The sequence below is a fragment of the Aotus nancymaae genome, unplaced genomic scaffold, assembly GCF_030222135.1.
Source record: "Aotus nancymaae isolate 86718 unplaced genomic scaffold, 86718_ANA_hifiasm-v0.15.2.pri h1tg000020l, whole genome shotgun sequence".
In the NCBI taxonomy this organism is placed as follows: Eukaryota; Metazoa; Chordata; class Mammalia; order Primates; family Aotidae; genus Aotus; species Aotus nancymaae.
The window spans coordinates 64,663,580-64,687,010 of record NW_026988432.1 but is presented as its reverse complement, the minus strand read 5'-3'; the positions used below and the strand labels follow the sequence as shown (position 1 = coordinate 64,687,010).

General features: G+C 40.3%; 1 protein-coding gene across 8 annotated transcripts in view; it reads right to left on the bottom strand.

Annotated features, from left to right (window-relative positions):
* The window catches only part of PTPRM (protein tyrosine phosphatase receptor type M), an 849,557-nt gene that overhangs the window by 66,616 nt on the left and 759,510 nt on the right, over positions 1 to 23,431 (bottom strand). For all 8 annotated transcript variants that reach the window (XM_012446821.3, XM_012446813.3, XM_064379418.1 and 5 more), the window contains 2 exons: positions 21,812 to 21,888; positions 18,734 to 18,770 (listed from right to left, as the gene is read on the bottom strand). In XM_012446821.3, the coding sequence (XP_012302244.1) occupies positions 18,734 to 18,770; positions 21,812 to 21,888 (114 nt within the window). The remainder of the gene's footprint in view (positions 1 to 18,733; positions 18,771 to 21,811; positions 21,889 to 23,431) is intronic.

Below are 23,431 nucleotides of genomic sequence, written 5' to 3'. Positions count from 1 at the left end.
ATTTCTTCAAACTTCTTTTGGGAATACACAAGAAGAAGTCTGAAGGCCAGGGTCAGTAAGTGATGGATGAGGATGCCTGTGCAGTCAAAGTCAGGAAGAGCTTAGGTCTGATTGGCGAGGCAGCAGCAGGACTAGCGCTGTTGAAGTCAGGCACCTGCCATGGGTCTCAAAGGATGGGGTGTGACTCTGAAGCGGGGAGAGGGGAGGGAGAGTGGGGATGGCAGGAGCCACTTGTTGCCACCTGGGAGGGGAAGGGGACTCCCACGAAGCCATCTTGTAGGAAATGTAAAATTTTGATAAGATTTGCAAGTTCAGATTTTAGGAACGGAAGACAATGATGACAGATACTAAAAAACACAACTAGGGAAATTTCCAGTTTTAGAATCAAAGCTTGAGCGAGTCAGAGGAAGGAAGCAGAGGAAGAAGTGTCTGGTTGTCTTAACAGACTCTGGGGAGTAGGGGGCACCTGTACTGCAAGGAGGTTTCATCAGGTGTGGGCTCAGCCTTAGGTGTGACCAGGTGTCAACAGGCAAGGATGAAGGAAGTGGGACTAGGAGAGCTGGGAGCAGTGGGCTGAGAGAAATGGTAAACTGAGCCCAGCTATCCATAGCCAAGTCCAAAGGCTCCCACTGAGCTCTCTTGCATATTCCGGACAGATGCCAGTGTCCAGAGCAGAAGGGTCTACTCTTTCCATTGAACAAAACAACTCCTAAGAAACAGAATATGTTGAATGTGAACAGTAAAGAAAAGTGAACAAAAAGATCATGGCCTGTATTATTAAGGAGAGGGAAAATTTAAACATTTTATAATTTTACAATTATCGTGGCAAGAACAGATCCCTGGGCATGCAAATGGCTGGTAGAGATCTGCAGCAGAAATGTCCAAGTGGTGATGGGTCAGGAATCCAAAGGACAGCAGCAATGTGGCTGCAGGTGACGACTCAGCACAGCGAGAGCCTGGGACAGGAAGGTCAGAGCTCTCGCAGGGCAGGGGGCAGGCACAAAGCTGGCCTTCTGTGACTGGCATGACCAGCGTGGGCTCCAAGGCTCCCCAGTGTGGCATGAGGCTCCTGGTTCCTCAGGAACCAGGGGACCAGTGGATAGGCTGACCTCTTGATTCCGACCAGGGAAGACTTGACTGTACTAGGAAGACAGTGTTAAAATCATGGGGGACTCTTGCCATCCCTAAGGTTCTGTCAGCAATAAAAGAAGCCAAAGCTTCTCGGCTGGAATGAAGGGAACCCAGGACAAGGGTGTTGTGGACAAATAAATAGGTACAACTAGACAGCCCCTGCAGGCAGGTGCTGGATGCTGCTCTTTATATGCAGGCTCTCATTATTCCCCACCACAGTGGTGTGAGGCAGGAGCCCTACTCCAGCACAAGAAACAGGCTTAGCAGACGAAGTGCCTTTGTTAGAGCTTGTGGGAAGTAGAAAAGTTCCTCTTCAAAGTTTCCTTTCCTGTTTAAGAAAAATCGTTAAGTGTTAGAAATAATAGTTTCGTTTTTTTTTTTTTTGAGACAGAATCTTGCTCTGTCGCCAAGCTGGAGTGCAGTGGCGCAATCTCGGCTCACTGCAACTTCCGCTCCCGGGTTCAAGTATTTCTCCTGCCTCAGCCTCCCAGGTAGCTGGGACTATAGGCATGCACCATGCCCAGCTAATTTTTGTATTTTAGTAGAGATGGGGTTTCACCATGTTGGCCAGGATGGTCTCAATCTCTTGACCTCATGATCCCCCTGCCTTTTTTCCAAAGCCTTCTTGCTTTTTGCTAGTAGCTCTTTGTTAAGCCCTATCCTATGTAGCTGTTAGACATGCTTACAGGCACGCAGTACATTCTATGTCCTTGTACTTAAGATTATCTGTGCTGGACGTACTCACAGGCATATCCCAGCTCGCAGCCTATGCCCCTTCCTTATTTGGACTCCCTTTTTGTTCTTCATTGCTTTTACCTGTTTAGAAAGTTTTAAGTTGTTAGTCAATCAGGTTTTAGTTTAGATTGTGAGGTCAAGCTCCAGCCAATCGAGATCAGACACAGTAGTAAGAACAACCCCAAATGCATAAGAGAGAAATATGTCAGCTTTCCACTTTCCTTTGTTTGTTGTACTCTCACGGCAAGATTGCTAACGAGGGTACCCCTTCTGCAGGAAGTAAAAAAGAATTGCTTTGCTGAGAGATCCTTTGTCCCAGTACTGATTTTTTCTTTGCAGCATCAAAAATTTACATATAACAGAGCTTCACAGTCAGTATGTGGCAAAGCCGGGATTCCAATCCAGGTCAGCTGAGCAACACTTTTCTGACTGCAGAATGAACTGAACTGCCCGACACCGGGCCCCTGTTCGAGCACGTCACTGGAATGTTTGTCTCTAGTGTGGTCCTGGGACCTGAAGGAGGGAGTGTGTGGTAGGGGTACACACCAAATGGCAGATGTGCAAAGGGAAGGGGAGGGACCTTAAGGCAAAGCAGCTGTAGGAAACCTGGGCTGCCCCGCCAGGCACTGGCAGCCAGTTCCCTCCATCAGCAATGAAGATGGCTGAAGGTAGGACTTGAAGGTGGAAGACGATGAGCCTGAGAGTCAGGCATTTATTTTAAAGATCCTGCTACATGAATAAAAGTGGTCCTAAATTTTTGATCCATGATTGCTCCTGTTGTCGTTGGCAATAATCTATAATAGGGGTTATGAAGTCAGTTACTCAACGTTTACAGAACTAGGTGTCCCTTCAGTGGTTTTCTAAGTTTTTATTATAAAGCTTTATGTGATTTTTCAATACGATGTTTCCATAACACTTAAGACTATAATTTTACATTGAGTAGCTTTTCATTTTTACAGTAGTGAGATGTAAATGGTAAAATATGCCACCATGCTTTACAGACTGAATCCGCCTCATGTGTCACAGAAGTGGTAACAGTGACACAGAAAATACTTGGCTTCAGCATTAATAATCCTTAATATCACTTATTTGATAGCTGCATTTGTTCTCCCCTGAGGCTACTTATGTTAAAATCATGGAATTTTTATCAATAATTTTTTGTTTCAGCTACAGAAAAGGAAAAGCAAAGCTGAGATGGGTGGGGGCAAGGGATGTGATTTGCTCATTTTCCTGAACTGCTAAGAGTATCCCAAGAAATTACCATTTAAAAGAAACAATAGAAATCAGCTAATGAATTACAAGGAAACACACTAAGAATTGTTCTATGATGGGGAAAACTGGGGAATACTTTAGTTAACCTAAAATCAAAAATATAACTGGCCTGTTGAAACAGCATTTTCTAAGGGTAACTCTCACATGAAACATTCTTTATGTCTAGAATTACAGGGTTAGAAATGTTCACTGGTCCACTGGAATTTTAATTTGGTGACAGTAAAAGAAGAGAAAAGCTATAGTAAAATATACCTTTGTATAAGTAGTGTTGAAAGTGATGACTTAAATAATAAATGTTAAATAGTGTTTTCAGTTAATAAATTCCAGTGGTGCCACACAATGACACATCTCTTCTTCTCAAGTGGAGTAGGTTTTCCTGTGACAAGTCATTTCCCTTTACCTGGCCCTCTCTGGTTGGCAGGTACTTGCCATTTGCCCAATTTCTTCTACATTGACTTGCAGGTGTGTGCTCTTCTTATACGTAAAATCAGGCATACACTTTCTTCTGTATCCATGGTTAGCCTATTCCTCAACACATAACCCACATATTGATACTTACATTTCACTCATCCCATTCCCCAAAATTCTCCCTTCAGATTGAAATAAGAAAATATAAACTGTGACAATATAAACTGTGTGACAATTTGTGGCTTTCTCTACATAATTAGTTTCATGGAATGTTTGCTTCTGGGTGTATTTCTAGAACATATGAAATCCTGATTGGACACCAAAAGGTTATGTCCAATTTAATTAAGAGAAAATAGGCATAAACCAAACATTAATAGACAGGTTGTAAATAAACACTAAAACAGTCTAGGAAACCTCTGTCTATAATATGCTATAACCCTTCAACCATCTTCTCTTTTCTGGTTAATAATCTTTTCTTTTAATCATTTATTTGATTAAAATGATTACAAAATGTTTAAAAACACAAAAAGGATAATTACATATTAGATATTTAATATGTCTTAATAAAGATAAATTCAATCAATAATTATTTTCTTCCTAAGAAACACAAGGAACTTACTATGTTTTAATATCACCGTTACCTTCCCATTTTCCAAATTATTGTTGTCTAGAACTTAGTTCTAACATGAGTTTATCACACCTTGATTTGTTATTATTATAATTCCTTTCTTCTAAGTTTTTGCACACCTTCATGGTTTTTATTTTGGTTTTCCTGAATTTATTTTTACTAGGATAAAGTTCATGCATTTCCACACTACTGTTGTCTCCAGTTATAGCAAAAATAGATAAAGAAGTATTTTTTTGAGAAAAGTAAGTTGAAAACAAAATGACTCAAGTGTTCTGAGCATTTTCTTCCTTTACTCTATCCAGAATTCCAAGATCTTTAAGTAAGAAAATGAATGAAATCACTGGCTTTGAGACCTCATTTTGTCATATTTTAAAGAGGTTTTCTTTTTTCTTAAAAACATTTTAAAGTTAACTTGAATGAAGCATTTTAAAATAAAAATCCACAAGATCATCCTTAAAACCTTAAAAGAGATAATTTCTGATGTACATACATACATGAGATGGGTAGGTGCAAAGGACATGATTTGCTCATTTTCCTGAGCTGCTAAGAGTATCCCAAGAAAATCACCGTTTAAAAGAAACAACAGAAATCATTAAATAGAAAATAAATATTTCTAACCATTTGGATATATGTGCTAGCATAATTTTAAATTAAAATTTAAAAATCAGTCATTTAAAAAACACCCATGGTTGCTTTCATACCACATATACCATATGATGATTTAAATCACAATCATGGTTTTGTAAAACAACAACAACAAACTCTTATCTATAAAAACACTGGCACACAAACTTCAAAGTGACACGGATTATCCTAAAAATTAAGAAAACTTAAAGAATACACCCTATTTGTAAAATAGAAGCAGAATGAGACTGGACTGATCATGCTGCTAGAAAATTTGTTTTGGAAACTCGTTAATAAATTATTGGTGAAAATTCTTAATGTCCATTTTGCTTTCCCCGTGTGAGCAGTGAGTGAGATTTTGGGTATGGGTCAGGGTGGGGAGCCACCTGCAAGTACCTGAAGCCAAGAGCGTGACTGCTCCCTAGTCATGACCGCTCACTAGTGTAATGTTTGTGCTTTATTGCCGGCATGTAAATATTTCACTGGGTTAATCCTTTTTTTTAAAGCATATAACTACCATATGGTAGTATTATCCTAAAAAGAACAATAATTCCCACAGAACTCTGTGGTCTTTTTCCTAAACTGACATTAGTACTCAGCTGCACATGCATTTCTCTATATGAAGTTGCTTTCACAAGTGGTCTGGAGAAATTCCCTTCAGTTCAGCCCACTCTGTCTGCCACCTCCTTGATATAAAGCATGACTGGCATTTTTAGGCAGCTGGTCAACCTCTAGCCAAACAGAAGATGGAAGCTGCATAGCCAGCCCCACCCAACACACACAGGCTGCAGGAGCAGGCCAAGAGCGCACACCTCTCCCTTGGTCTCCCTCTTATTCCCCGCTGCCTTCTGTTTCTCTGAAGTTCATGTCTCAATCCTATTTTGATCTCCAGAGGCTTCTGAGTCTTCCAAAGCTCTTTGCTAAAACATTCCTGTATAATTCTTATCTCGGGAACTGCTTTCAATGAAGCCTGCTACGAAGAAACTTGTCTGAGTTTTGGAATTAAGCTGTTTCACTCACATGTCATCTGACTTTAAGTGTGCACCAGAGAAGCCTTCAGAACACCAAGATGAGGAGCTGACACTGCTATCAGAGCTGCTTCTGCTCAATTTCTGCAAGACTTCAAAAACAGAAGGGAAATACACTTTTCCAGCTTATGATACAGCTGTTGTCTTTCCAACCTTTGTTTGACTTCAGTTTAACAGTGAACCATGATGGCACACTTTGTACTCTGGAGGGAGTACAGGATGTTGGTGCACACTTGAGTAGCTCCATTTGATACATCCTTCTGGAAGGAAGCATTAACAGGTGTAGGATGTATCAGCTTTTATGAAAACTATAGAAGTATACACTATATGACGGTTAAAACCTGAACTGCCTCTCTGCTACTGAGAGATGTGTCTTTTGGAACATACAGAATGATAATGATAATAACTGTAGCTAATATTTATTGAGAGGCTGCTTGGAGAGCTAGTATCTGATCCTAGGCTGTGCAACTCTAGAGTCTGTGCTTTCATTAACCATTTGGCCTATTGTCCTTTAGTGGGGAGTGGAGAGTCCTGGCCTAATTACTGACATAAAACATGGTTGTATATGGAAGAAATTTTCGGGCCAAGTTGAAGAGATCTGATTGTGACTACGTTGCATAAAGCAAAGAAATATCTATGGGTAAAACCAATAATGGGGTGGTTTGTAGCCTAGCATGACATGCTTTTGGAATTGAAATGTTCCAAAGCATTTCTGGAAACTCCATCTACCTAAAGAAACCATTATTTGAATTTTGCTCTTTTTGACTATATTCAGTCCTCTTCCAGAATGGGACCTCTCTAGCAGTTATGTAAACTTTTTCAGGTTGCAGTGGTACCACTGTGAAAGGGAATGCAAAGGTTTCTGTTATTCTTAATATGGAAAACAGGTTGAGAAAGGCAGACACATCAGATTTGAGTGACAGGATACAGTTTAGGAACCCAAAGAGGATCTCTAATGTAGAAAATAAAATGAGAGTAGGTGGTGTGTGGCAACGATATGCTCTACAATGCAGAGATAGAGACACTGCTTCCAGAGGGACCTTCAGTCCCTGATCCCTGAGACAGACTAAATGGCAGTGTGCATGGGGAGATGAAAAGAGGCGCAGGAGAAGGTGCTGTGGCCTCGGAAGGAAGGAACATGACAGGTGTCCACAGCACAGGGGCATCCTACTGGCGGAGGTACAGAGCATTCATCAGTGTTGGTCTCCAAAGAGAACGCTCAGAAACTGAGCTTGGGTACTTGTGTGTGCTGTAAAGTGGGGAAAAAAGAGAAGGCAATCAAGGAGAGAAAAAAGCGAATGGCAGCCTTCAGAACGGAGGGGTTTGGTGACCCAGAGGATATGGCTGCCTTCTGTCAGGGAGAAGTAAAGTGAAGGGAAAAGCCTGTATTCATTTGCTTTAGGGGCTACTGCCAGAGAAATAAAAGCTTTCATTAGACTCTATCTTCCTTAATTAAACTCTTCTCAGTACACAAGTGGAATCCTCTTTTATTTAAGAAAAAAGAGAATAAATCTAATAAATGAATGAAATAGAGATAAATTGGCTCCCTAGACATAGCTCAGTGCAGGCAGTCTCAAATTTTCCATGGCAGTGAAGGGTGTTGCATCTGGAAGTTTCCCGCAGCTTCCTTTTGAGTGAGAAGGCAAGAAACAAAAGTTACTGGTTATAGTCAGAAACTTTCTAAACTGTTTGCTGCCTTGAAAAACTTGTCCTAAACTATGCCCATGAGTGAAAAAGAAACCTGGTGCCCAGATTCTGGAAAAGTGGTTTTAGGTCTGCACTGGGTCTTATTTTTTCATCTACAAAATGGGGTAGGAGTGGAGGAGAGAAACAGCTTAAAGAAGTTCCCAGGCCAGGCAGAATGCCTCATGCCCATAATCCTAGCAATCTGGGAGACCGAGGTGACTGCTTGAGGCCAAGAGTTTGAAACCAGCCTGAGCAACATAGCAAGACCCTGTCTCTACAAACAATGAAATAAAAATTAGCCAGGCATGTTTGCTTATGCCTGTAGTACTAGCTACTCAGGAGGCTGAGGCAGGAGGATCCCATGAGCCCAGGAGTTGGAGGCTGCAGTGAGCTATGATCATGACACTATATTCCTGCCTAGGTGACAAAGTGAGACCACGTCTCTTGAAAAAAATCTAAAAAATTAAAAATTAAAAAGGAGTCCCCAAATCTGTAGGTGCATTAAAATCACAAATCAGTAAGAGTTGAGTATCATTTATTCATACCTCCACATTGTGTAATTCTGAGGTCACTGCTATATTCCTGATCCTATGCTGATCCTGGCAAGTGGCAGGTACACAGAAACCTTTGTTCAATTTTGAATGAACCAGGCTATAAAGGAGTAGCTTTGCTTTGCAGGGGCTCGTGGTGCTGGAGGCCCGGAGAAGCCAGTACTTTGGAAAGTACATGGGTATTAGTTTCAGCTCTTTTCTTTTAAAGGGCTGAACCTGGTAGAAAGATGTAACCTCACATTTTTTCCTCCTGCTGAATAAAAGACCCATAGGGGAACAGGTCTGTCTGAACATATAAGGCTCTCCTAGGTTGAACTTTGAACACTCTCTATTAAAATATGAACGTTAGCAGTCCATGCAGTTTGCAAATACTTTTGCATATATGACTCACTCGAACTTATGTGGATGAACATCTCTTAAATACAGTTCTGCTTTAAGTGTCAACTGTTTCAATTACAAAACAAGGAAACTGGACTGTGAGCTTCTTAAAGTTTCTAACAGCTCTAAAAGATTCTATAAATTTTCTACTTCAAATGAGGATCACCTCTAAATTCCTCTTGAAGGTTTAAAAAGCATTTGTTTTAAGACACCCTATATCTGGGTGCCTGCTTAAGGACATTATTTATTTTCAAATTATTCTGTATTAACTTAGGTTCTATTATTAGAGGGCCACATTTTCCTTACAGCATCTATAACAACATAGGTGGATGTTACCTAACATGCTCTATTTTTGACTCCATCTTTTAATTTTAACTCTTTCTTTAAATGTTTCCATTGCTAATGAGCAAGTTTACTTATAGCACAGGTATGAGAAATGTCTATGAAAGTGATCTTTTGGCTAATTGGCCACTATCTTTTGAAATTAATCTAGTGAAGAGAAACTATTGTTTAAAAGGAAGTTTCTGGATAAGCTGTTAATTACAGTTGTCATTCTCTCTTGGAAAACCACAGATGGTTGGTAAAATGCAGGCAGGTTCTTGGTGAGCTGGAATACTTATGACAGTGACTTTCATGAGGGGGTCACTGTTTGCTTTATATAAATCACATTTTCTCAAAGCTTCCCTATTTAAATTTGGAAACCAGAGAATACTCCACTTCACTAGGTAATACTTTAAAATTAGTCTCAAATAGGACGTAACAAGTGAATCCAAAACATAACCTACAACCCGCTGACAATGCAGGAACAACTTTGCCAGGAAGCACAGTGTTAGCTCACACAGAATTTGCACTTGAAGTGCAAGCCTCACTGGTGCTTGGAGGAATAAAAACAAAAGTTGTTTACTGAAGGCTGAGCTTTTGATTAAAAAAAAAGTTCTTTCAATTCTACTGAGAAATAATTTCAAGTGCTCATCTCCATCTGGAGGACAGAATGCAAGAGACAAAAGCTTCTTTACAGAGCGTGCAGAAGTTACACTGACGCTCTGTGAACCCTCCACCACAAGAATGGCTTGCCCAGGAAAAGTAAGTGCAGCATTCAAAGCACTATTATTTATTGCTTCAGAGGCCTGAAGGGAATTTTGAGCTGGGAAAATATAAACCATATTTGTCTTTTTGAAAAATATTTATTAAAAATATACCAGAAGTATGTGGAAGAAATGTAGATGAAAAGCAGATTGACAGCAAACAGAATGAAGTCACTACAGCAAAGTTTTAACTGTTGTGCAGTGTTTGAGGCTCTGTAAATATTTCCACATAAACCTTCACTTCCACGTTTTTATTATTTTCACATAAAAGTTTGTTCCCAGCTGAAAGCATCTGGAGAGAACCTTTTTGGCTTCTCTTTTTCAAATTATGCACAAATTATAACTACAGACAAAACTGATTATATGTATGGGTCGGGGGTTGCACAAACAGGGTCAGGGTAGACCCAAATGAATTTAGTTTCACAAGATAGACTGTCTCTAAAGATAAGATTTGATTTACTGACATATGAAAAGAATTCCAAAGAATAGAAACTGACCAGCCCTTAACATGAAACGGAAATAGAGATGTTGGAGATAATGATGCCAAAATCTGCCCCAGGAAGTAGATGATTTGCCAGGTCAACATGAGCCATCCTTTCTACCTGGCTGAAATATTCTACTGTCTAAGTGGTGTGTGGCACACAGTAATCTCCAATCCATTCATTTATTCATTCACTCACTCATTCTTATATTCTTACTGAGCTTATGCTTTATGCCAACTCACTACCAGACAGGTGGTGCATACTTATTGAATAATGAATAAACTCGGCGACCCCTTCTTCTGATGTCCTGGTCATGATGAAGTGATCTTCTGCCTACGCATCTTCCTCTTCACACAGAATGTCCCTGCCTGACCCTGGGCAGTTCTGTCTGATGGACGGTTACAGTTTTCATTGTAAAAGATGATCTGGTATCTGGTTTTCTTTCTTTCTTTTCTTTTTTTTTTTTTTTTTTGCTTGAAAACTTCATTAAAATAAGGATTAAACGTGAAAAAAGAGTGATAGGAATGCTAGCCTTTTGCGTAAAATCAGCAAGAAAAAGGAAACAGGGAGAGAAAGAGAGGAAAGGAAGGAAGGGAGGAAGGGAGGGAGGGAGGAACGGAGAGAGGGAGGGAGGGAGGGAGGGGAGTGGAGGGGAGGGTAGTATCTGGTTTTCTGTATCAGTTCCTGTGGTCTTTGCCAATGTGACCTGGCATCCTCAAAGATGACACTGAGCATCCGGATCCTCAGCATAAAAGGAAAACAGTGGTGGTGGTGATAAGGTCAGTGGCATGTGATAGAGGCCTATCTGGATGGCCAATTCTCCACAGGTCACAATCTCTATGAATTGCTCCAAGACTTCTTAACTATGTACAGTTTAAGTTCATTCACATGGGAGAAATGAAAAGTTCATGTCACTAGCTTTTTTGGGGTTTATATAAGACTATTTAATTTTTGAAATTTGAACATATGCAGTTAGTAAGACCTACGCTGTTTTGTCTGAGTAGATTCTCAAGGTGAGCAAAGAAGGACATTATTTTATAAATAGGCACTTACTAGGTATTAAAAAGAAAATGCCTTTGCTGGAGCCTACCAAAATGCTATTTCCTAGGTTATATTCCAGGATTTTTATAGTTTGAGGTTTCACATTTAATTCTTTAATTCATCTTGAGTTGATTTTTGTATATCATATAAGGAAGGGGTCCAGTTTCACTCTTCTGAGTATGGCTAACCAGTTATCCCAGCACCATTTATTGAATAGGGAGTCCTTTCCCCATTGCTTGTTTTTGTCAACTTTGTCAAAGATCAGATGGTTATAGGTGTGTGGCCTTATTTCTGGGCTCTCTGTTCTGTTCCATTGGTTTATGTGTTTGCTTCTGTACCAGCTCCATGCTGTTTTGGTTACTGCAGCCCTGTAAGTATGGTTTCAAGTCACATAAAGTGATGCCTCCAGCTTTGTTCATTTTGCTTAGGATTGCCTTGGCTATTTGGGCTCTTTTATGGTTCCATACGAATTTTAAAACAGGTTTTTCTAATTCTGTGAAGAATGTCATCGGTAGTTTGATAGGAATAGCATTAAATCTGTAAACTTCTTTGAGCAGTATGGCCATTTAAACAATGCTGCTTCTTCCTCTCCATGAGCCTGAACTATTTTTTCACTGTTTGTATCATCTCTGATTTCTTGAGCAGTGTTTAAAGTTCTCATTGTAGAGATCTTTCACCTCCTCAGATGCCAAAAGCAATTGCAACAAATACAAAAATTGACAAATAAGACCTAATTAAAGAGCTTCTGCATGACAAGAAAAACTATCGAGAGAGTAAACAGACAAACCTACAGAATGGGAGAAAATATTTTCAAGCTATGCATTCAACCAAGGTCTAATATCCAGAGTCTATAAGAAAGTTAAACAAATTAACAAGCAATAACCAAATAACCCCATTAAAAAGTGGGCAAAGGACAGAAGCAGACATACTTGAAAAGAAGGCACCATGTGGCCAGCAAGTATATGGAAAATGCCCAACATCATTAATTGTTAGAGAAATGCATATTAAAACCGCAATGAGATACCATCTCACATCAAGCAGAATGGCTATTATTAAAAAGAAAAAATAAGAGATGCTGGAGAGGTCATGGAGAAGATTGGCTGCTTATGGAGTGCTGGTGGGAATGTAAATTAGTTCAGCCATTGCGGAAAGCAGTGTGGGAATTTCCCAAAGAACTTACAACAGAAGTACCATTTGACCCAGCAATCCTATTATTGGCTGTATACTCAAAGGACAATAAATCATTCTACATGATTCATGCATGATTCAGATACATACATATGTGTGTTCATCACAGCATTATTCATATTGGCAAACACCTGTAATCAACCAAAATGCCCATCAGCAGTAGACTGGATAAAGAAAATGTAGTACACATATATCATGGAGTACTACGCAGCCATAAAAAAGAATGAGATCATGTCCTTTGCAGCAATATGGTAAAGCTGAAGGCCATTATCCTAAGCAAAAAATCACAGGAACAGAAAATAAAATACTGTATGCTCTCACGTATTAGAGAGAGTTAAACATTGAGAACACATGGGCACAAAGAAGGCAGCAACAGACACTGGGGCCTACTTGAGGGTGGAGGGAGGGAGGAAGGAGAGGATTAAAAAAGTACCTATCAGGTAGTATGTTTATTATGTGGGTGACAAAATAATCTGTACACCAAACCCTCATGACATGCAACTTTCCTCGATAACAAAGGTACACATGTACCCCTGAACCTAAAAGTTAAAAAATAAAAAGTAGCTCCCTCCAAAAAAGAAAGTGCCTTAAGTGATTTAGAAATATTATCTTATTTAAACCATATAATAACCCTACAAGGTAGACTATTTTCATCTTCATTTATGATGAGCGCAGAGAAGTAAAGTAACTTGTCCAAGGTCACACAAGTTACCAATGGAGGAAACAGGGTTGGGGGTTGAGTTCAGACAGTGTAGTTCCAGAGTCCGTGTTCCTAATCATTAAGCTATGATGTGCTGTTTCTCACAAACAGTAACAGGTCACACATACATGGCATTCGCTCCATGCCAGGAATTGCTCTAAGCATTGATACATACTCACCCATGGAGGCAGTATAGTAAGGTAGGGAGGAACTTTGATGCTGGAGTTCAACGGCTGCACTTGAATCTGGCATTTGCACTTTTAGATGTGTGACTTGGAGCATGTTATTTCAAGTCTCTTTGTCTCCCTTCCTCTCATTTATAAATTGGGGACAATCACATATATCCCCCATATTTGTGGTAAACATGAAATGAGCTCTGTATGTGTGAGTGCTGAGAACGCTGTCTGGCCCATGATAAGGTCCTGACTATTATTACTATTTACCAAACACCAGGACTCTATCTTACATAAACAAAGGAGGTTCAAATACCTTTTCTGTGACAGCACAAGAATCTGGACCCCAGCCTTCTGGCTGTGGTATATGTGTTATTTCTACTACATCCTGCTTTTACAAAATAGACATCAGCTGTGGGACCTGCTACTCTAGTCTCTGGTCATTGAGATAATTTTCTAATATAATTGCTAAAATTGTTGAAAAGTGAGCAAAGGCAAAAACTTTTCAGGCACAAATGCAAAATAACATATAGGCAGAAAACCCAGCCTGAGATGAACAGTAAAACCCAAACTGACCATGGTTCAAAATACTGACGAATGTAACAATACTCTAGGGTCTTTTAGTATAAGGTTAGGCTAGTACAGATTTTAGTAATAGTTTGTTGAAGTTAGTAAAAATTTTGATGCTTTCAGGAGTGTACTTCACATAGTTATAAATGATCTATGACATTTTGTTAACCCTAAGAAGTAAGGTTCTTAAAAAAGTAGATTAATTAAGTCTATGGTTTCTGTCTTATCCCAAAATAGCTTTTAATGTTTCCGATCAAAGTGAAGTTCGTATCCTGAGGTCCACAGAATTACTATAATTCATGAATAAAATTGGGGGGCGGGGATAGTCCATGAACAACCTTAAATGAAATTTTCTTTCTGGGGAAAGGATCTCAATATTTCATTAGTTTCGAAAGAAGTTTTGTGTCTTCCAAAGGTGAGGAACATTTGGCCCTGAGTGTACAAGGCTGGGAAATCCTCTGGAAAACACGGTTGGGGGCACAAGGGTCTCCTTGTTCTCACGTGGCATGGGGTGTCTGTTTGGAGGTCCTCTCTCTAGTCCTGGACTCCACAAGGTTGCTGTACGGAGCTAATGCTGACGGAGACAAAAAGAAACTGTATATGGCAAGATGAAGGCTATGGTCAGAACCCCAATCAGGTAGCCAACCCTGTCAAATTAGCAGTTTGGAAAGAAAGAAATGATGAAGTGGGCATCAAGGCACCTAAACTTAAAAGAGTAATGTGTGCATCTCAACAATCTATGCTCAGGTTACAACATCGAAAACAATAATAATTAACATGTGTTTTCAGACATGACTGTATCATGGAAAATTTATTTTTTTATTGTGTTGTCATGAGAAACATCATAACTTAGAAAGCAGGCGTTGGATCTGGATTAACCATATGGTTGTGGAAGGTGAGCATGCAGTACACAGGGAAGAGCACGTCAGGCCTGAGCCTCTTTTTTGGGGGATCCCATGCACAGATGACTCCATAAAATGCTCACTTACAAGTGAGGAGGGATGCTCAGGGCTGGGCAAGCCATGTCTAGAACAGACTCACAGCACTTTATTCAGTACCAGCCCTGCATAGTCTTTCCATGAGTTATCTGAATCTTGAAGTCAGTTTTAAAATTAAAACTAAACAGGAGCTGAGAGCAGTGGCTCATGCCTGTAATTCCAGTGCTTTGGGAGGCCAAGGTGGGAGAATCCCATGATTCCAAGAGTTTGAGACCAGCCTGGGCAACATGGGGAGACCCCAACTCTACAAAAAATAAAATAGAATAAAATAAAATAAATTAGCCAGGCGTGGTGGTATGTAACTGTGTTCTTAGCTGCTTTGGAGGCTGAGTTGGGAGAATTACGTGAGCCCAGGAGTTTGATGCTTCAGTGAGCTATGATCCCACTACTGCACTCCAGTCTGAGTCAAAGAGTGAGATCATATCTCTAAACAAAACCAAAACCAAAATCAAAAGAACACTTATTCAGGGCCCCCATGGCTGGCACCATGAGGCCAGCAGGTGTTCTCTCCAGTCGGTTCTTGTATGTGTGGCTTTATCCAGCTTGCAGGTCGCATAGTCTCCAAGGTTGTATTTTGATTGTGAAATATGATCACTTCTGGGCAATGCTACCCACCTGCATGCTATTCTGCCCTTCACTTGAGCCTGCTTTTGAAATCTCCACTCTGCCCTGCCTGACATGCAGTAGCAGACATGACTTCCTCTCCTTTGAGCCCCTGGTTTTCTAAATCATAAATCTTGAATGTTACTGTTGTACTAATGTCTGGTCAGTCAGACACGATGAAGTCAATATTGGGTCATCATATATTAGTGGCTAGACAGAAAACAATTAAACCAAGGGGAGATAGGAAGAACATATTAATACTAAAAAAGCAACAGGTCTGGCTTGAATGGGATGCCTTCAATTTGCAGAAACATCACCTGTTATTATCAAAGGTCAAAGTCAGTTACTGCTAGAAAAATCAATAAAATTGAGGGTAGGTGGGAGGAAAGGCACCCAATAGGTAAATTTATAATCTGTCCTTTGTATTGAAGGAACTTGGTGAACATGTGTGCATTATTAACTCTTGGAAATAAAATTGGTGGTCAGCAAATTGGACCATTTGTACAGTTTCATAGGTTCCTGCTGTGAATATATTTTAAAGAATTATGTTAGTGCAAAACAGGAAAAACAGAGCAAGAAGACATATAAAGATTGCATCTGCCTGTTGGTCTTCATCACCCATTTTGTTGGCCTCTTGGAGGTATCAATGTTTTTTGTTTTTCAGCAAAGGTGATCCATGAACATATTCTACCTGTCCAAGCCAATTAGTGCAGATTATCAGTGATCTTGATTACTGGCTATCTAAGGCTATCAGTCCATTATGCTTGTGGTATATAATAGAAAGAAGATTCTAGCTTTCTCATCTGAACATCATGGTCTGAACGTATTATTATTAATATGATATGTATAGTCTTGACTGCACATTAGATTGAAAATATTCATTCATTTTCCCTCCTCTCCCTGCACCGCCACCAGCAGTGATGTTAGTACTGCCAGTTTGAGAAGTCCAATCTGCAGCCCACCTTGTCCAGGGAAAGGCTGCCATGACCTGGTAAACAGGGCATTAGTCAATGCCCTTCTCCATTAAGGGCAGACTGGTTGTCTACTGCAAACTGATTACATTCGCTATTTCTTATCTGCTTACAAATACATTTGCTCATTAACAGTTGAATGCTGCCAGAGAAGGTTACTGAGCTATTAAATACCATTCACACTAATTCTGCAGAAAGTGACTTCTCTAATGGCATTCCTCTTTAAAGAATAATCTCCTGCAGGGGGAGAGGGGCAGAGAGAATGGGCAAAGGGAAGGAAGCCTGGTGAGGGGCCATGTATAGACTTGGGCGGTTTCAGTCTCTATTTTAGCTGTCTGTTTAGTCACATTAATCTAGAGGTCCTCAATATTGAAAATACGAATAAGAACAACTTAATGTTCTTCCTGTCTATTAAAACATAGGTTGCTAATCAAGTTATTGGAGAGATAAGAAGCTCAGGAGTATTCTGAGATTTTTACAATCAAATGTTCACACGAATTTACAAAAACTGTTCATTTCAAATTATCATAAAACATATTAAATCTGATGTTATGATGCTTACTTTAGAACATTCTGAAAACCATTAGAATGAATTTTAAACCCTTAACAACAGGTTTCTCTAAAGGCACTGATGAATTCCGTTTGGAAGCAGCAGGGTTAGGAGGTGTCTAGGACCAGACTCTGACATGTGTCCCATATGTAAAAGCTCAAGTTGAGCATACCTTCCTGAAGACCTCAGCAATCCCTATGTAGTGGGGCCTGCTTTGTGCCAGATTCACACTGGAAACTCTACAGATGACTTTGCATCTAGCTAGCAAAGTGACCTTGGAAGGAGCCATTACCAACTTCATGTCATAGATGAGGAAAGACAATGGGAGCTCCAGCAGGTCACCTAGACCTGGGTGCAGAGTACCCCAGTGGTAATGTGAGACTGTGGACTCTGTGTGGTGTCACCCAGGTTCTTGGGGCAGCTGTGGGCTTGGGGCAGGATCAGCTTCCACAGTGGCTCCATTTCAGCCATAGCTGGAGCTTTTCCACCCAAAGCTTTGCTGTCCAGTGCTACCACAGAGAATAACCAAATGTAGCTATTTCTATCAATATGACAATTTAAAATTCAGTTCCTCATTTGTAGTAGCTGTATTTCCAGTATGCAAGAGCCACATGTGACTTGTCACTACGATATTGGACAGCACAGAGAGAGAACATTCCCACTACTGCAGAAAGTTCTATTGCACTGTGCAGATCTAAGTGTTGGAATTCTGCTCTCTGGCTACAACTGCCTCTTCTCCTAACCTATGACTCATCAATGGGACCCAGCCTCACTCCGCTAGCTCCTTCCCTCTCCTCATGGTTCAGTGGACACCTGACTGCTCTTCTTCCAGGCCTGGACTTTCCAACCCCAGTTATCTTGGCATCCTTGATTCCCTTGGTCATTGACTTTCTATGTACAGCGAGCCACCCACGTCATCCCATGCCTAACCTTTGGCAGGTCACATCCTTTTGACTTCCCTGCTACTGTTCCTGGGATGTAGCCTATTGCTGCAAACAATGATCAAATAATAAAATGGGGAGAACATGTGCTGTTCAGGCTTAACTAGGTCTTCTCTGCTTCTTACTCCTTTAGTTCATCCCATATTGACTCACTGACTCATCCCTTAGGATGCCTCATTCTTTAAAACCTCAGCTCCCTCATGACCCCCACCCTCTGCTGATGACCCATTTCATAGGTTGGGAAAATCACCCAAAGACCATTGCCATGAGCGTCCTCAACATGTCCTCTAGCTTTCTTCTGTTTCCTTTAGCCAAGGCGACCCACCAACTGCTGTCCATCTGAAAGTACTAATTTCTGGTTTCCAGATCTTTGCTCATGATGTTTCCACATTTAGAAGGCCTTTTACCAATCTTACCTCTGCCACAAAACTGTTTTTGGGTCATCCCACCTGAAAGCAACCCCTTCCTGCTCCGAATTTCCCTAACATTTTATCCGTTTCTGTACCTCTCACAGCTGTCACCTGGTACTGTACCTACTAAAGTACATACAAGTGTACGTGTGTACACTTGTATATACATACGTACTAAACACACTAAACACAACCACTGTGAGAAAGGGGTGCTTGCTGGATTCAGCCTGGCTCCCCAGCAGCAACCAGCACAGTTCCCTGTATAGACAGTACCTGCTGCATATTGATTGAATGGCTATCTATATATCTACTTTTGCAAATGTCAGACTTACTCCTAACGTAGACGGATTGAATTCAATAAAGAATTGATAGACACATTTCTCCTAATGATCTCAACATGAAGTTCTAACTAAATGATTATATGACCAGATCATCTGATGGGAAGACAAAAGTGTACCTGCTGATGGCTAGACCCATAATAAATGTGCAGTATCTTCCTGAGAGAGGGTGAAGTGGGTATAAAACGATAGGAAGTGGGCAAAAGAAACAAAGAAAGACATCAAAGTAGACAGAAACTTACCTTGGGTAGCAATGTAATGATTGGGTCGATGATAACCCTAAAAATAAATAAAAGAGAATATTTATGTATGATATACATAAAATCAATCAACAGCAGAGAAGTCACATGCTAACTTTGCCGAAACGAATGTGCACACAAACGCCAACAGTTGCATCACCTGAAAGTTAAATTGGCAGATGCAGCACCATTGACTTTCTCTTAATAAGTGAAAGTACATCAAATACAACAGTTCTGATGCTTGCACCAAAGGTGTGGGTAACTTAATCATAACTGGTTATGAGATGATGGATGAACAAGAAATACTAACAACTTATGGATCCTCTGAAATAACATGAGCATTACTCTTATGAAGTGCAAACAGGCTAAGAATCTGCAACAGAATTTCATTTGTGTTTGGGATGTTATTGGCAATGTGCCAAGGGTTTAACACATATTCTGTCATATTAGTATAGACAGTTATATCAATAGTGATCCTCAAAACCATACTTAAACACTGCTAATGCCATGATATGCTACTGTAGCAGGAATTTAACGAGGCAGACATTCTGAAATGTATTTCATCCTCATTTCCTCTCTAAGCCCTACCCGAATCTGTTCCACCCATTGTCTTCTCCTCAGCATCCTTGACCCCTCTCTCCCTCCTGCACCCTGTAGCCAATCTGCCAGCAAATCCTACTGGCTCTACCTTCAACGTAGCTCAATGGTCTTGCCATTTCTTACCTCCACTGCCACCTCTGACTCCCACAGCCACACAGCAGGCTTCTCTGCTTCCTCTCCTGCCCACCTGCAGTTCATTTCCCTCCTAGCAGCCAGATCATGTCATGCCTTTGCTCAGATCCCTCTAATGACTGCCATTCTCACTCACAGAAAAAGCCAAAGTCTTTACAACTGTGTACCTGACCTGGTCCAGGACCTCTCCCCCATATCACTGGCAACTCCCCAGGCCCCTTTATGCCATGCCAATGCTCGCCTGCTTCCTTTTCTTCAAATTCACCAGGCAAGTTCCACAAGGCCTTTGCTTGGGCCATTTCTCAGCCCAGATGCCCTTCTTCCAGGTATCTATGTAGCTCAACCTCTCGTCTTCCTTACTCACTTGCTACCTTCTCAGTGGCGGTGACTACAGCCACTCGATTCAAAATTGCTATCAGTGCCTCCAGGTCTGGCGCTCTGAGTCCCCCTTTACAGCTTTAGTTTTCTCTGCAGTACATAAGACTCTCTAATTGACCATACAGAATTAACTGTTTTATTTATTGCCCATTTCTCCTAGTTAAAACAGCAGCTCCACTGGGTCAGAGGTTTTTTTGGTTTTGGTTTGAACTGTTCACGGTTTTCCTGCTAGCACCTAGAAAGGTAACTAATGCATGATAAGCACTCAATAAGATCTATTGACTAAGAGAATAAAGTGGCCCTCAGTATTGACTCTTCTCTCTTAAAATAAAATTCAAACTCATTAATCCAGCTTTTTCATTATTTTATAGCCTTGTTCATGTATGTGACTTCCTTGAGCGAAATGTCTTCTCTCCTGCATTTCCACTTACTCACTGGTTAAGTCTTACTGAAATTACATCTGCTATGACGCCTAATCTGATCACAGTGACTCCTTCAGTCAGTGGTTCATGAAACACTAAGAGCTCTCTATATTCAGGCATGTGCCAGGTGCAGGGGATATAAGATGCATAGGACACTGTCCCTGTACTCAAGGACCCGGTAGGGACTGCAGGAGCTGGGACTGCAAGGGCTGGGACTGGAGTGTGAGCGGTATCCCCTGGAGCCGCTCAAGGGAAGGTGTGCTGCAGTTGACCTAGAGGTAAGTGGATTGGAGACTTGTATTTCAGCTTCTCAGCTTCTGAGTTGGGAGACTGTCAAGAGGAGATAACTTGTCTGGAACACCTGAGTACTCCCAGGAGATACTCACTAAACATCTGCTGATTAAAGGAGTAAGCGCGATGCGCCTTATGAAGAAATCTTGCTTTAATAAAAAATAAATGAAACCTGGAACAGGTATGGTTTTGGTTGTTATCAAAATAGACAGGGGTCTTCATTTGATGAATGAGATGTAAACTATTCTTTAAATAATCATACCCCAGTCCCCACCCACAAATCTATAACTGAAAATGTCAAATCTGTCCAATTAGCACTAAGCACAACATTCTCATAGTTATTTTTAGGTAACTTTCTTAGAGATTGTGATGCTATTTACTTTTAGTAGCATCTGAGTAATATTCAAGCAAGAAAGCAGAACAATCCATATATATGCATCAATCCTGTCTATGGAAGTATTGATAGACTAAGAAATAACGGGACAGCCAAGCACAGAGTATGCCTTTGGAACCGCATGGGAGCAGAAATCTGTTTAATGTAAACTTGGGCCTTGGAGGTAACAGCAACTCTCCCTTGATTTTTCAGTCTACTTTTGATTTCATTCATTCTTTCAACTGAAAACATGCTGTCTCCTAAAGAATTTATTCTAATGTAAAACATTAAGTTAACATGATGCAGAATGAACAAAGAGGCAGTCTTCAATAATTAAACAGCCTACATATTTAATGACATGTCTTGCTTGCATTAGAAGTCCTGGTGAACAGCTGCAGACTACTTTGAAGACAACTTAAAAGTGCAGTGATGACAAGGGATTGCAAATCACCGTATTAGGAATTAGAGAGTTTTGTCCCATTAATATGCAAACAGATTTTTTAAGTGTCGAATAATCCAAGTTGTTGACAAAAAAAAGGAAATAACATTTTCTTAGTCCACATAAGCATGGGATGGCAAAGAAAGCACAGAATGTTACAGAGAAAGTCACCAACAAATGGGCTGCCTTGAGAAAAGGAGTGACCGTATCTTCACAGTTAAGTTCTGCGGTGTGTGGGACAATATTCATGTGTTTGCTTTTAGATTCAGCCCAATGTATGTCCAACAATCGTACAGCAGACACAAGATCTGGTACAAGCCAGAATGGTTGAGTTTACTGAGTTTTATACTCTGATTTAATCATTATGCATTGTATATATGTATCACATGTAGCTCCAAAATATGTACAACTATTACGTATCAATTAAAAAATGATAAAATACATACATCAATATAATTGCCATTGATATAGTCTGAGTTTGTGTCTCCTTCTATTGTCTGCAGCCTCACCCGGGAATGATCATCTGCAAAGGGAAAGAAAATAACAATTTATAAAAGCTATCTGGTAGGTGGCTCTGAGCCCCAGAATGTAAGCATATTACCTAGAGATCACCCACATACACTCTGCTTTAAAGATAAAGAATACTTCATACCTTCTACTTCCTATTTTGCTATTAAGACTGAAAAGGATTTATAATTTTTTACATATTACAGTAAATCTCATTAACTTATTCTTTGATCATTGATGGGTCTAAACCACTGGCAAAGGTTTGAGACTTTTACATACAATCCTGTGAACCACAAACAGAATTAGTTATTGGATTGGAAGTTTGAGCAACTTCACTAAATCACATACAAACCCTGAGATGTCGAAGATTTCCTGTGACACCCAGCTTGACAAATGATGGTTATAAACTCATAGCACAGGCTTCTGGGATGTGCAGATATGATCCTAGCCTCAGTCACTGGTGAGTTCCTTAAGTCCTATCTCTGTATCTGCGGGTATCAGCCAGCAAGAGCAAAGCTGTCGCCATCTACCATGTGACCATAGGCCAGGTAATAAGGCCACCAAGCCTCAGCCTTCTCATCTGGAGAAGGGGATGACACTATCTGCCTCAAAGTGGGCTGTGTCCAGGATTCAATGAAAACACAAATTGTCACAGAAGTACTGTAGAGGATTCAGATTTATGGTATTAATTAACTATATTTAAATATTTCTTGAGTAAAATATTTATCTGCAAATACTGATGATATATCTCAATTATTTCCTTGAAAACGTATACTGTATTTTATTTATTTGTTACTTTAAATTTTTTGCAAAAATGGAGTCTAGCTATGTTGCCCAGGCTGGTTTCAAACTCCTGGCTTCAAGCAGTTTTCCTGCCTCAACCTCCCAAATGCTAGGATTATAGGTGTCACAGCACCTGGCCCCAAATCCACATTTTCAAAAGGCATGTGCTTCGTATGTTGTCACTCATAAATGGAAGCTAAGCTAAGAGGACACAAAGGCATAAGAATGATAACAATGAACTTTGGGGACTCGGGAAAAGGCGGGAATGGTGGAGAGGGATAAAAGACTACATGTTGAAAAAAAAAAAAGACTACACATTGGGTACAGCGTACACTGCTCAGGTGATGGATGCCCTAACATCTCAGAAATCACCACCAAAGACCTCATTTCAGTAAGTTTTGAGGGAACAGGTGGTGTTGTAACCAAACAAAAGCACCTGTTCCCCCTAAACCTACTGAAATTAAAAATGAAAAATTAAACAAAAAAGAAAGGGATGTACTAAAGACCCCCTAAGGGCAGAATTTTCCAGCACTGATCATTGCTCTATCTCTGGCCCTTAGATTAGAGCCTGGAACATAGCAGGTTTACCCCCAAAATATTTTTTGAAGAAATGAAAAATGCATTTTTTTTTTTAAAAATATGTCCTTTAAAAAGTATTTACCTAAGTTACTGTTCCTTTTAGCCAGAGGGACCCTTCTTTCCAATTAAAATGTATGCTAAAACTCAGTATTCAGAATAGATTAAAGCCAGCTGCTCTGAAAGGAAAGCACACGGGG